General features: G+C 40.8%; 1 protein-coding gene across 1 annotated transcript in view; it reads right to left on the minus strand.

The window, feature by feature from the left end:
- Nucleotides 1-2,995: 2,995 nt before the first annotated feature.
- The window catches only part of SMIM20 (small integral membrane protein 20), a 15,397-nt gene continuing 4,834 nt past the window's right edge, over nt 2,996-13,558 (minus strand). The window contains exons 2-3 of the mRNA XM_023223055.1: nt 4,437-4,493; nt 2,996-3,651 (exon numbers count right to left, since the gene is read on the minus strand). Of these exons, the coding sequence (XP_023078823.1) occupies nt 3,614-3,651; nt 4,437-4,493 (95 nt within the window). The 3' untranslated portion in view covers nt 2,996-3,613. The remainder of the gene's footprint in view (nt 3,652-4,436; nt 4,494-13,558) is intronic.

Raw genomic sequence — 13,558 nt, forward strand, 5'->3', positions numbered from 1 at the left:
AAGTGATTATTTTAGTGAATATATATTATTTATGCCCTGCCTCATTTTAAAATAAGGAGTCTAACATGCAATATAAGATAGAAAACTGAAGTGAAAAGCAGGAAGGAAAATAAGGGCGGGAGGTGGGGTTTGGGGGCTGAAGTGAATGTAAGGTAATGGCCAAGATACATTCCACAAGGTCTTCAACATTTTTTAAAAAGCTGGTCTGCAGGCTGGGTGCAGTGGCTCACACCTGTCATCCCAGCACTTCGGGAGGCCAAAACAACAGGCAGATGGTTTGAACCCAAGTTTGATATCAGCCTGGTCAACATGGTGAAACCATCTCTACGAAAAATTAAAAACAAAAAAAAAATTTACCCATGTGTGGTGGTGCAAGCCTGTAGTCCCAGCTCCCTGGAAGAATGAGGTGGGAGGATCACTTGGGCCTGGGAAGTCTAGGCTGAAGTGAGCCATGATTGAGCCACTGTACTCTAGCCTTGGTGACAGAGTAAGACCCTGTCTCAATAAAAATAAATAAAAATAAAAGCTAATCTATAAATGTGGTTGAGCTTCCTGACAGCCAGTACAAAGAGAGAACCAAGTTACACAATTAAATCTCACAAGAGAAAAGTCCCAACTATTCAGCAATGTTGCTATTTCTGGTTCTGAGATTTAAAAATGTAAATTCAAGTATTCCTAAAGGGGATGTTATTTGACATTGAAAATGAAGATCCCGACTTCATTGCAGTAATAGCAGTTAGAAACTTTAGTTTCTCTCCTCCGCTTCTAACCACCCTGAATATGGACATGCCCAAGCACAGTTCATTACAAGTAGCTCCTTAAAGGAATCAACACAATCCAGATACACAATTCTCAAAAGTCCTGACTACAGAGGGAAAAAAAGTGGGTTCAAAGTGTGGTCCAGGGACCACTAGGGGTCTCTGAAACATTTCCAGGGGGTCTGTATGGTCAAAACTATTTTTAGAAAACTACTAAAGCTTTTTTGCCCTTTTTACACCCGTCCTTTTGTGGATGTGCACAGAGGAGTTTTCCAGAGGCCACGTGATGTGTGATACAGCAACAGATCGAATGCAGAAGCAGATGTGAGAATCCAGTTATTCCTGTTAAGCCAGACATTAAGGAGATTTGCAAGTTATTTTTTGTCTTGGAAAATAAGTTTTTCACACAAAAATGTCATATTAACCTATAAGTTTGTTATTAATATTTTGAAGTGACTTAATAAACATTTCTCAAATTTGTTTTAATTTCGAATACAGTAAGTATCTATAGATGTAACCCACCTAAACAGAATCACTTTGGACTTCCTGATTTTTAAGAGTGTAAAGGTGTCCTGAGAGTAAAAAGTTTAAGAATCTCTGACACAAAGATTTCCCCCAAAAGTTGCTGCTTGTTCCCAACTTCCAAGAGATAATCTAAAAAAACTGTCCTGTGATCAAATATATTTGGGAAATGTTATGCCTTTCTTGGAAATCAGAAAAATTAGAAGCAAATAAACATAATCAACTTTAACTCTGTTTCCTAAACGGATTTGACTAAGGACCCCCTCTTTCAAGCGCTCTGTCATCATCTTGGGGGCACACCTGGGAAACTCATGGATAAATCGCAAGGCCCTCTGTCAGTCCTCATAAATAGCATCTCTTACAACTTGGCCTCTGTCACGTGTGGACAGCAGAGAGTCTGAAGTTAACATCTCTGGCAACATGAAGAGTGATCCTTTTATAAACGTCAAGGCGACTGAGCAGGACAGACAGCCCCTTTATCTCTGCAAAGAGGTGAGCTGAGGGCAGGAACAGGCCCGGGACAAAGACTCCACTCAGGAGATAAATCTGGGTCTGTTCCATCTAAGACAGTCAATTGAGTCCCCATAGTTCTTCTCTACAGAACTCAGACACAGTCATCTTAGCCTGGACATCTTCCAAAGCAGATGGTACCACATGCTCGTTTCCGTCATAAAGAAATCTCAATCATGCTCCCACAGAATGTTTGACTCTAAGTTATATAACTTCCTGGTGCCCTTTCCAAAAAAAAAAAAAAGAAATGGTCAAATGTACCACTCAGGAGTCAACTTCTTTTACTGGATTGTGAACTGTGAACTGTAAGTCAATTAAATGTTAGGGAATGCCTACCAAAAATGTTGACTTTGGTTTTAGAACTATCAACCTTATGTCTTCTTGACAGTAATTACATAATTGGGCCAGCTGTCTGTTAAAAAAACTCCAGGTTCACAATAATAAAATTATGTCATCAGGCAGCTCATAGAGAGCCTACAGTAAGATGCAAGACAGTCCAATGTAAAAATGAAAAAAGTGTGCCACTTCAGAAGCATATCATCTAGTAAGAGGCTAGACAGAGCAAAGGAAGGAGGAAGGAAGGAAAGGGAGGGAGAGAAGGAAGGAAAGAGGGAGGGAGGGAGGAAGTGAAGGAAGACAGGTTGAGCATTCCTAATCTGGAATCTGAAATGCTCCAAAATCTGAAACTTTTTGAGCACCAACATAACACAATTGGAAAATTCCACACCTGACCTCATGTGATGGTTTTAGTCAAAAGTTTGCTTCACACACAAAATTATTTTAAAATATTGTATCAAACTGCCTTCAGGCTATGTGTACAAAGTATATGAAACAAATAAATTTAATGCTTAGACTTGGGTGCCATCCTCAAAATGTCTCATCATATATATGCAAATATTCCAAAATCCAAAAAAATCTCAAGTCCAAAACACTTCTGTTCCCAAGCTTTTCTGGATAAGGGATACTCAACCTGTCTTCTCACTTTCATCTTTGCAGCACCTAGTGAGGTACCTGGTAGAGCATCACCATTCAATAATATTTGTCTTAACAAACTTGTTATTTGCCTCTAAAATGTTTACCCGAGTACAAAGAGATGAATCGCACACAGATATCTAGTCAAATATAATCTAGTCAAACTGTACTTCTCGGCACTACAATTTAATTGCTTTACAAAAGACGATTTATGAAAAGACACCGCTGCAAAGTAGAAATAAATCATTTTAATGTTTAGTTTTTCACTTCTACTAATTGATTATTGATTTCTACACAAGTGTATGCATCTAGTTTGACTTGCTTCATATTTATTTTCCAACATGGTGTAATCTTCAGCATGAGGTGCATGGAGTACCTTGTCCTCAAAGAGCTTTATCAACTTGAACATTTTCAAAGAGCTCTATAAGGCAGCTCAGCATGGCAGTTTTTTACTGAAATCTCTTATCTGGAAGATGGCAAAATAGACCCGGACCTTCCCGAGCCCACTGGTTGCTTGTATTCATATCACAGCTTGCTTGAGTAAGTGGTAACGACAGAATAATAAGCAGATTGCTCCAAACCCAGCTGGGTGAGAGAGCTTCATTTTTGGAAAATCAACTGAATCACGAAAACCTTCCTAATGGTATAATTTGTTCCAGAGTTCTTTTGATACTTAAGAAGGGAAATATTAATCCTTGTGCACAGTCTTTTATTACAAACACTCTTATTTATGGTATTACGGAGTTTTCTTCTCCAGCCGTCATTCTCTGGTGAGGTGACTGACTGTACCCCATGCAGAATTGAAAGCATGAAGAAATCTCCTTTCTTAATCAGAGCTGGTGACAGCCTTCTCATTTCCTGCCAAATGGATCAGACCACACTTTTAACCCTATGGAAAGAAACAGGAACAAAAACAGGATTCATTTTTAAATGTCCTTCCACTTTCCTCCACCCCAAACAAACAAAATGACATCAGAATTGAGCTGTGCAATTTACAGTGTAGTTTGAGATGGTGTGAGCAGGCTGCCGGAACCCTGGCATTAAATGGCCAGGAAGCCATGGCAGCCATAAGGGACTTTTAAATGGCTCAGGAATTGTACCCCATAATAGGAAGACCTACATCTGGCCTAGTTAAAAATAAACAAATAAAAAAGAATGCTGCCACAGATTATAAGAGCTTTGGTTAATAAATGAGAAACCTCTCATTCCTGGCTAACTTGGATCCTCTTAAAGGAACTAACCATTCAGTCATAAAGGAAGCTTTTCAGCCCTTGTGCAAAGCAGAACCCCACATCAATTCAAATAGCTGACAAGTAAACACTATTTTCCCATGAGGGGAGTGTTTAAATAGGTGCTTGGTAAATAAGTCAGCCAAACAGCTATTCAGGTCTCATATCTAATCGCGCACTTGTTAACATTTTTATGCCCACTTATAAAATGGAAAAGAGGAACCTGGCAAACATGCAAAAAGTATTCTGGAGTGAAATACGAGAATGAAGTCTTGGGTGGCATCTATAAATGGCAACCGTTGAGAAATAAATAGCAAAATCACAATCTTGTCTCTAAGCTAAAAAGGCATTTTCCTACCCTCCATGCCAAGGCAAATACACACAAACCACACAACACAGTAGTACAAATGAGATTTGGTTTTGATTTTGTTTTTTTTCAGTTTACCTGGTGGCTGCACATCCTCTTGAACAATTCCAGCCCGATTTATGGCTTGCTCCCTCTCTGAGAAACACGAGAGAAACATCATTCTTTAGAAGTGGGGCGGGGAGAGAGAAATCTTTGTATTTACATGGGACAATTAGAAAACAGTGTTTATGAGTGCTGTTAAATTCAGATATGCTATTATGCAGAGCTTTTAGGTTGTGGAAGTTAGATCCTATAATGCAAAAGAGATTGGGTATTTTCAAAAGAATAAAGAAATCCATACTTCAAAAGAAAAGCTCCCCAACTAACATCTTTTCTCTGTGATCTCAGCATTTTGGAAAGACAAGAAAACAACAACAAAAAAAGAACAATTTTGAAAGAACTGGTGGGTGTGATATCACGAGGGAAAAGCTGCTGAATTGGAGGAACAAGTACAATTAAGAAAACGATGTAGTTTATATGTCTAAAATGCACTCCACTGAAGGACTAGACTCAGAGCTAAATATGCTATGTTTTTGATAGGAAATAGAGCAGAAAATTAATCTTTGGGTGGGTGGCTTTGGTTTGGATAATTGAAGCTTCCCTAATTGATTGCAGGTGCTGTGCCAATTAGTAAGCGCATTGTAGCGACAGCAACTAAGCCAGTCTTTTTGGCGATGTCCAACAGGCAAGGGCCAAGAGAAATTGGGCATTTCATATCTGTGGGCTTGAAGCACTCTGACACATCTTTCGAAGTGGTTTAGAATAAACCCAAGGTCTGTGAAAACAAAGAGTTATTATTTTAAGTATCTTGACAAACAAATGGCAGTTTTTCAGGAGAAAGTCTTAGAGCTGAAGGACGTTTACAACTAAATTATAGTAATGAAACGTCATAATCGGACCTTTGTTTTAATCAGGCTGAGTGTTTCTTTAAATCCACATTTAGTTCTTATTTAGTATCAGGCCATTTTCTTTACTCTGGCCTCTGGATTCTCATAAAGTTACACAAACATAAAGGTACAAGAAATAGGGTTTGGCCAAATCTAATATTCATTGAACTTGCTTCTCTAGTCATGTGACAGACAGAAAGTCAATCCTAAATGACCGACCTGATAGTTTTATCAATACTAAGTTTTGCTGTGGCAAATAAAACACTGGGCAACGGGGATTATGGGAATCCTGATATGCAAGTCTAAGAGGGATGGAGAGAACACATAGGATACTCAGGCCTATTACAGGCAACAAGTGGCCTGATGGTTTCACTGTTCCTCTCTGAAAAAGAGCGGGCAAATGGCAACCAAGATTCTCTCAAGATATATCAAAAGATTTCTTCCATCTAGAGCGGATATTATGGAGCCTCTAAAATGTTAGACTTTCTCAAATAACTCAACACAAAAGGTGTCCTCATTTCTTAAGACATTAAATCATTGTAGAACTGAGCCCCACCACCCTATAGACATGTAAGTCTCAAAGCATGGATGTCTTGAACATGCTCTGGGAAGATGCCAACATGTAAAAGCCCACAGTCATCAGCCTTGCCAGGAACAAAAATAGAAATAATTTTCTATAACTAAAAGGTCCATTTTCTGATACTATGGAAGAGGGAAGATTTGAGGTTTTTTTTTTTTTTCAGATTTGAGTTTTAAAAAATAATTATCAGAAAGCATTCTAGACTTAGAGATTTAATAAAATCAGACATCCTGGTGTACCAAACACGTTCTCCAGAGGCAGGTACTGCAAAGCAAAAGAAGCTGGCAGACTGCCAAGCATCAAAGGAAGCTGACTTTTGGTGGCAAGGACAGAATGCCTAATTGTGTTCTAACCTCTTATGATGCAATGGAGAACCAAGTGAAGAGAAAGAAATCCCTGTCTTCACACTTTCTTGCTAATTGCTAATGAGGCTGAAGCAAGGCTGAAGATTTATTTTAAATAGACCATAATCTCTTTATAATCCTTGTCCTAATGCAACCACCTCTGTAGTTTGGCTTGGTCAGGAAATTTAAACCACTTTGCTGAGCCAGTTCCTACCAAATGATAACCAGGTATTAGCGTCCTATCTACATCCCCTGGTTCTTTAATCCATTAATGTTTTATAAATACTCTAAGGCCAAAGCAGTCTTATGTAAATTCATGATATAACACAAAGACACTTTATTTGTGAATGCAGAATACGCTAAAAGGAAAACGGAAACTAGTCCCTCACAATTTAGCAATGCATCTTGATTGAGGTTGACAGTAAGTTTCTATTTCCCTATCTTTGGAAAACAGCAAATGTATATAAACCTCAGGAAAAGGGTAATGGCAGAAGTCAGGGGTTTAACTATGTAAAAAAATCAGGATAAACGTATTACCAACTTCACTAGTGAGTACATTTCTATCAGGAGTGAAATGATTTAAACCCAACTATGGCACACTGGGTAAAAAAACTCCCCACTCCAGTGTCTCAGCAAGCCCGACTCTGCCCCCTGGTGCTAAGGCAGTGGTGTGATTTGTAGTTTTAACTGAGGACATTATCTCTAGTCCAGGGGCCAAAGTGTAATATTAAAACTAGTAATACATGCAGAGTGGCTGATCTTTTTTTGTACGGTAGTAAAATAATCTACCTAATAATGTTTAAGTCTTTGAAAACAAAAACATATCCTTATATTAAATGTCCACACTGGGAAATATATTGACTGCGTGACTTGTTACTTGAACATTCACAACAATGCAACTACTGCAGGACACCCAAGCCCCAGCTCCCTCAGCAGTCTCAGGATTACTGGTTGAGGGTGCTCTAGTGGAGGACCAGCAGATAGAAACCTAAAATAAAAAAGCAAATGAAAGCTGGTGTAGGGTATGACCTTGGGAATCTACCTCCCCATTTCCTCCTGCCAATAAATAGTTAAAATAAAAGCTACTCCGCAGGGCGCAGTGGCTCACACCTGTAATTCTAGCACTTTAGGAGGCCGAGGCGGGCGGATCACCTGAGGTCAAGAGTTCAAGACCAGCCTGGCCAACATAACGAAACCCTATCTCTACTAAAAATACAAAAATTAGCCAGGCATGGTGGCAGGTGCCCACAATCCCAGCTATTTGGGAGGCTGAGGCAGAAGAATCACTTGAACCTGGGGGGCGGCTGTTGCAGTGAGCTGAGATTGCGCCACTGTACTGGGTGAAAGAGCAAAACTGCCTGGGTGAAAGAGCAAAACTCTGTCTCAAAAAAGAAAAATAAATAAATAATAAAATAAAAGCAACTCACAATTTGAATTGTGACAAATGGCAAAATTTGAACGTGGGCTGTATATTCCATACAAGTTGAATATATTCCCTTATCTGAAATTGGTTGGGAACAGAATTGGTTTGGATTTAGGATTTTTTTCAGATTTTGGAATATTTGCATATATATATAACAAGGTGTCTTGGGGATGGGACCCAAGTCTAAACATTAAATTCATTTGTTTCATATACATCTTATATACATAGACTGAAGACCATTTTATACAATGTTTTTAATAATTTTGTGCATGAAACTAAATTTATATTAAGTACTTATGTGTGGAATTTTCTACTTGTGTCATTTTGGAGCTCAAAAAATTTCAGATTTTGGAGCATTTTCCATTTTCAGATTAGAAATGCTCAAACTGTAATAGCACTGCATCAATGTTAAATTTCCTAGATTGGAAAACCGTATTGTGATTATGTAAGAGAATGTCCTCGTTCTTCAGAAATACAGGCTGAAGTGTTTAGGAATGAAAGCTCCCAATGTCTTCAACCTACTCTCAAATGGTTCAGCAAAATAACGGTAATAATTATAATATATAGAAATATAACTGTATCTGTATATATGTATGTATCTATATATGTTATATATGGGGGAGAAAGCAAATGTGGCAAAATGTTAACAACTGGTAAATCAAGATGAAGGACAATATAGGAATTTACTGCACTGTTCTTGGATCTTTTGTCAGTTTGAGATTCTTTTATTTATTTATTTACATTTTTTTGAGATGGAGTCTTGCTCTGTCACCCAGGCTGGAGTACAGTGGCGTGGTCTCGGCTCACTGCAACGTCTGCCTGCCAGGTTCAAGTGATTCTGCTGCCTCAGCCTCCCCAAGTTTGAGTTTCTTTTTTAACTAACAAAAACCACATAACTGTACAACACGCATAGGAAAGTCCAACACCATTTTGACTCTTTCATGGTGATTATTTCAAAGAAGCGATCTTTTAAAAAGTAGCAAATATAAAATTTTTTTCAAAGTTTTCAGGGCAGCCATGTTGCTGCTGGTACCTAGACACATACGCCATCTGCCTCTGGGGTATTCCAGAACTGGAGGCTCACTGGTGGCGAGTGGGAACCAGGGGCCAAGGGGAAGCCATATGTCCGCAGAAGCAAGTGTGACGAGAAAGAACCAGGGACAGAGGGGGAAACCAAATGACCACAGGAGCAAGTGTGACCCAGTTGGCTGAAGGGGACCAAGTGGGCACTTGAAGCACTGCACTCCTCCCAACAGTGTCAACAGGTCTGTTTCCTCACCGGGGCCTGGTTGAATCCAGGGAACTGTGTAATGCCAGTTAGAAAACAAGACCAGGTCAGCCTGTGCATTTCATTCAATTATATGGGGAAAGGACTGAAAAGCATATTCTAAGTGCTTGGCATGTCATAAGGAAAATGTTCTTACAAGGTAAGAATTCTTTCTGCATCCGGTGATCTCTAGTACCCTGTGCTGCCTAGGCAGAGCATCTTTTCGGGCTGGGGCAGCAAAGTGCAGCAGAAATCAACAGGACCAAGAAGCAGGAGAACTGAGGCCTCATAGCTCTCCCCTGTGGCCTTTCACTTGGCTGGCTGTTGAACATTCTTCACAAGGCATCGAGAGGCAGGGCATTAAGTACAGGCAAGGTCAAGGGAGTTAGGGTCTAGTGTCCACCCAGCAACTAATGTGCTGAATAACCTTGGACAAGTCACTAAATGAGGGGATGGAAATGAGCTCAAGCCCCTTCTGGCTAAACCCTATGATTTTATGCTGCTGAACATCCAATTAAAATTTCAAATGAAGAAGATCACAGAAAATATCTCATTCTGTCTAATTTCACAGGCTGGCCTCAAATGCATGCTATTTGTAAAAGGCCATATTCAGGGTCACTGTCTAGTTCTAGGAAACAAAGACAGATTAGCCATCTGTACTCTTCCCTAACTGACCTCTGCAGACCAAACACACTATGCCAACACGGTGAAAGCTACAAAGCATCTGGGACTCCCTCCAGAAGTACAGCAGAACTGTACCCAGACTTCTGGTTTTGGGTCACTGACCCACTGATGCCATCATCTGCCCAGTGCTCATTTCAGTACTTGAGGTATCATGTACAGAACTGACCTTGTACTCCACATAACACTCAGGAAAGCCTTGCTGAGTTAACAAAAGAGCTGAAGATCATGCTGAATGCCAAAATGAAATCCAATAAGGCAGTGTGGTGATAGTGGCTGCCTGCTCTGCAACCACAGAAGATCTTCTTGGCTTTGTTTCACCTAAGCAGGCGTCCCCTTCTTTTCTGCTGCCTGTATGCTTGTTCCAGCAGAGACCCTAGAACGTACCTGTCCCCATACCCATGCTGGCAGAGGTGAAGGGCCCGAACCGATCTGACACTTGGCTCTACATGGACTGCCTTGCCATTTGCCGGCCCTAAGTCTTGCTTTTACTAGTAACCCAGTTCTCAGGGACTAGGCTTCTGCCCTGTCCATCCAAGAATTGATAGGCTTCTGCCCAGTAGTCTCAGAATCCTGGGGAATGAAATGTATGAAGGACAGTCAGGACAGAAGGCCTAACAAGAAGGGCTAACAGGAGTGGCTGAAAGGCAGGAGCAAAAGAGCAAACCCAGGAGGACCTTCCACAGTGGAGACACCCAGGGAAGACAGTGCTCTAAGGAGGGAGAGGATGGCCTAGAGTTGGTGCCTCTTACTCATAAATGACCTGACTTCCTGTGTCAGAAAGGGAATAGACACCATCACCTGGAAGTGCCCACAACTTGCCAGCATCAAACCTAGATATGGCAGCATCCACGCCATCCTTCCTCCTGAGCTGGTGGAAGAGGTGCCCTGCCTTTGGTCCACAGCTCTTTCCTCTACCCGAGCTCAGGATCCTATGCCACCTCCCACTCTGTGGACTGTCTTCCCTCTCTAGCAGCTTTCTCTGCCTAAGACTTTCTTGGCCCTCCATCTCTTCCAGCCAAAACTAAAACAAAACTTTTTCCAGACCCCGTGACCTGCTGGAAACTTTGCCATTCTCCTCTCCATACAGCCAAACATCTATAAATAGTCAACTTAATACACTATGTACTCTTCAATCCACTGCAACCTGCCTTCTGCCTACTTCCAAACCACTGAAAGCATGTTTAACAAGATAACCAATCACTTTTCACCTCTTTCTGTTAAATATAATAGATATTTTCACTTACCTCTTTTACTGTCTCTAAGCAGCCTAACCCTGCTGACCACACTCCCTTTTCATGAAGAGCTGTCTTTATGGGGCTTGTGACTGACGCCTCTCCTGGTTTGAAACCTGTCTAGCCACTCCTCCTCAGTCTCCTTAGTGGGCCTTTCTCCTCCTCTGACCGCCTGTGCTTCAGTCCTTCTGACACTAGTGCTCCCCAGCACACTGTGCCGGGCCAGCTTGCCCCTTAAAATCTCTGAACGCTGCCTGGGAACCCTTACCTACTGCAGAGACCTGATTCCCAGCCACATGCTGATGATGCTCCATCTCCAGCTACAGCTCGCATCCGGCGTGTCAGCCCCAGATCGGTATAGCCCACTGTCCATGGGAAATCTCCAAGAGCACATCAGCTACCTCAACCTCAAAAGCTACCTAAATGCCCAAAAGCAAACTAACTTGTCTTTTCACCCCTAAAACCAATTCCTTCTTGCTAATGACCAGCATCTCCATCTCCTCAGCTGCTGCAGCCAGAACACTGGGTGCCATTTTTCTTCTTTGCCCCGTAGCTAATCAGCCACAAACCCCTGTAGAGTTTACTTCTTTTCTGTTTTTTAAATGAGACAGAGTTGCGCTGTGTTGCCCAGGTTGGTTTGAACTCCTGGGCTCAAGCGATCCTCCTGCCTCAGCCTCCCAAACTGCTGGGATTACAGATGTGAGCCACCACACCCACCAGTTTGCTTCTTAAATGTGGCTCCCAAATGCAGCCACTTCTCTCCACTCCCATAGCCACCACTCTGGTTTAGGGTACAGTCACCTCTCCCCGAGGTCACAGGAAATACAGCCTTCCTGTACCTGGCCTTCCTGTCCTCAGATTTGACCCTTCCAGCTTCTAGTTCACATATATCAATCCGAGTGATGCTTGTAAAGAGTGAATATGATCACTGCTCTTAATAACATACAGTCCTGTGTTGCTCAGCTGTATGAATACATTCTGAGAAATGCATCCTTAGGGGATTTCATTGTTGTGCGACCATCATAGAGTGTACTTGCACAAAACTAGACAGCGTAGCCTACTACACACCCAGGCTATGTGATATAGCCTATTGTTCGTAGGCTACAAACCTGTACAGCATGGTACTGTATTGAATACTGCAGGCAACTGTAAACACGGTAAGGATTTGTATATCTAAACATAGCTAAACTAGAAAAGGTACAGTAAAAACACTGTATATTTTCCAAATGGTATTCCCATAAAGGATATTTACCATGAATAAAGTTTGTAGGACTGGGAGTTGCTCTGGGTGGGCGAGTGAGTGGAGTGAATGTGAAGGCCTAGGACATTACTGTACACTACTGCAGACTCTATAAACACTGCACACTTAGGCTACACTACATTTATTTTTTTAAATTTCTTTCTTCAGTAATAAATGAATCTCAGCTAACTTTTTTACTTTGTAAACTTTTTAATTTTTAAATCTGTTTGACTCATAATCATATTTAACTTAAAACACAAACATGTATAGCTGTACGAAAATATTTTCTTTCTTTATATATCTTCATTCTATAGGCATCTTTCTATTTTAAAATTATTATTATTTTTTCCTTTCTAAACTTTTGTGTGAGAAACTAAGATACAACACATATATTAGTGTAGGCCCACACAGGATCGGGATCATCAGGGAATCACTAGGCGACAGGAATTTTTCAGCACCATGATAATCTTTTGGGACCACTGTCATACATGTGGTCTATTGCGGGCCAAAATATGATGCAGCATATAACTATACTTCAATAACCCTCCGCTGGCTGGACTTCCAAGACACCAAAGGGTTATTGGAGCACTGTAATTAAGCAAGTGAGATGATCAAATGTGGATGATGTGACAACAAACTTTTCAAAAACCACAGCAGAAGACCTGCAGTTCTATACATTTTCCAACAGACAAAAACAGAGTTTCCCAGTTACAAATTCTTACCAAAGAAGTAGTAACAGATGTATGTCAGAAGGAAGAAAACTGAAGCTAGAAAGGAGTGAGATGTAAGAAGGGTCGGTAGGTAAAGAACGCAGGTGAAGATAAACAGTCAGTGACCAGATACAATAGTCCTGGTGTTAACAGATTTGCTGAGTGATAGGCACCAGGCAGGACAAATATATTATGAAAGGTGCATGGGACAAAGGCTAAGGCATTATAAGGACCTTGTATTGTTCAAGGGTAAAGATACTGGTTAACTCTAAATTTTAATTACAAAAGAACACAAATAGAATTTAAAACTTTCAAACTAGTAGAGGGAAGAGAAGAATAAAGAAGGCTTGAGGCAGAAAAGAAGAAAAAAGGAAGCATAGAAATAGAAGAGAAGGTCAGGCACAGTGGCTCATGCCTGTAATCCTAACACTTTGGGAGGCTGAGGCCGCCGGACTGCCTGAGCTCAGGAGTTTGAGACCAGCCTGGGCACCATGGTAAAACCCCATCTCTACTAAAATACAGAAAGAATAAATAGCTGGGTGTGGCAGCATGCACCTGTAATCCCAGTTATTTGGAAGGCTGAGGCAGAAGAACTGCTTGAACCTAGAAGGCACAGGTTGCAGTGAGCCGAGTACTTGCCACTGCAGTACAACCTGGCGACAGAGCAAGACTCTGTCTCTCTCAAAAAAAAAAAAAAAAAAAAAAAAAGAAAAGAAAACACAAAATAAGGCGAGAAAAATAAATGCAAACATGTCAGTAAATAGAATAGAATAAATTTTTTTTTTTTTTTTTTT

The sequence above is a fragment of the Piliocolobus tephrosceles genome, chromosome 3 (assembly GCF_002776525.5).
Source record: "Piliocolobus tephrosceles isolate RC106 chromosome 3, ASM277652v3, whole genome shotgun sequence".
NCBI classification, from domain to species: Eukaryota; Metazoa; Chordata; class Mammalia; order Primates; family Cercopithecidae; genus Piliocolobus; species Piliocolobus tephrosceles.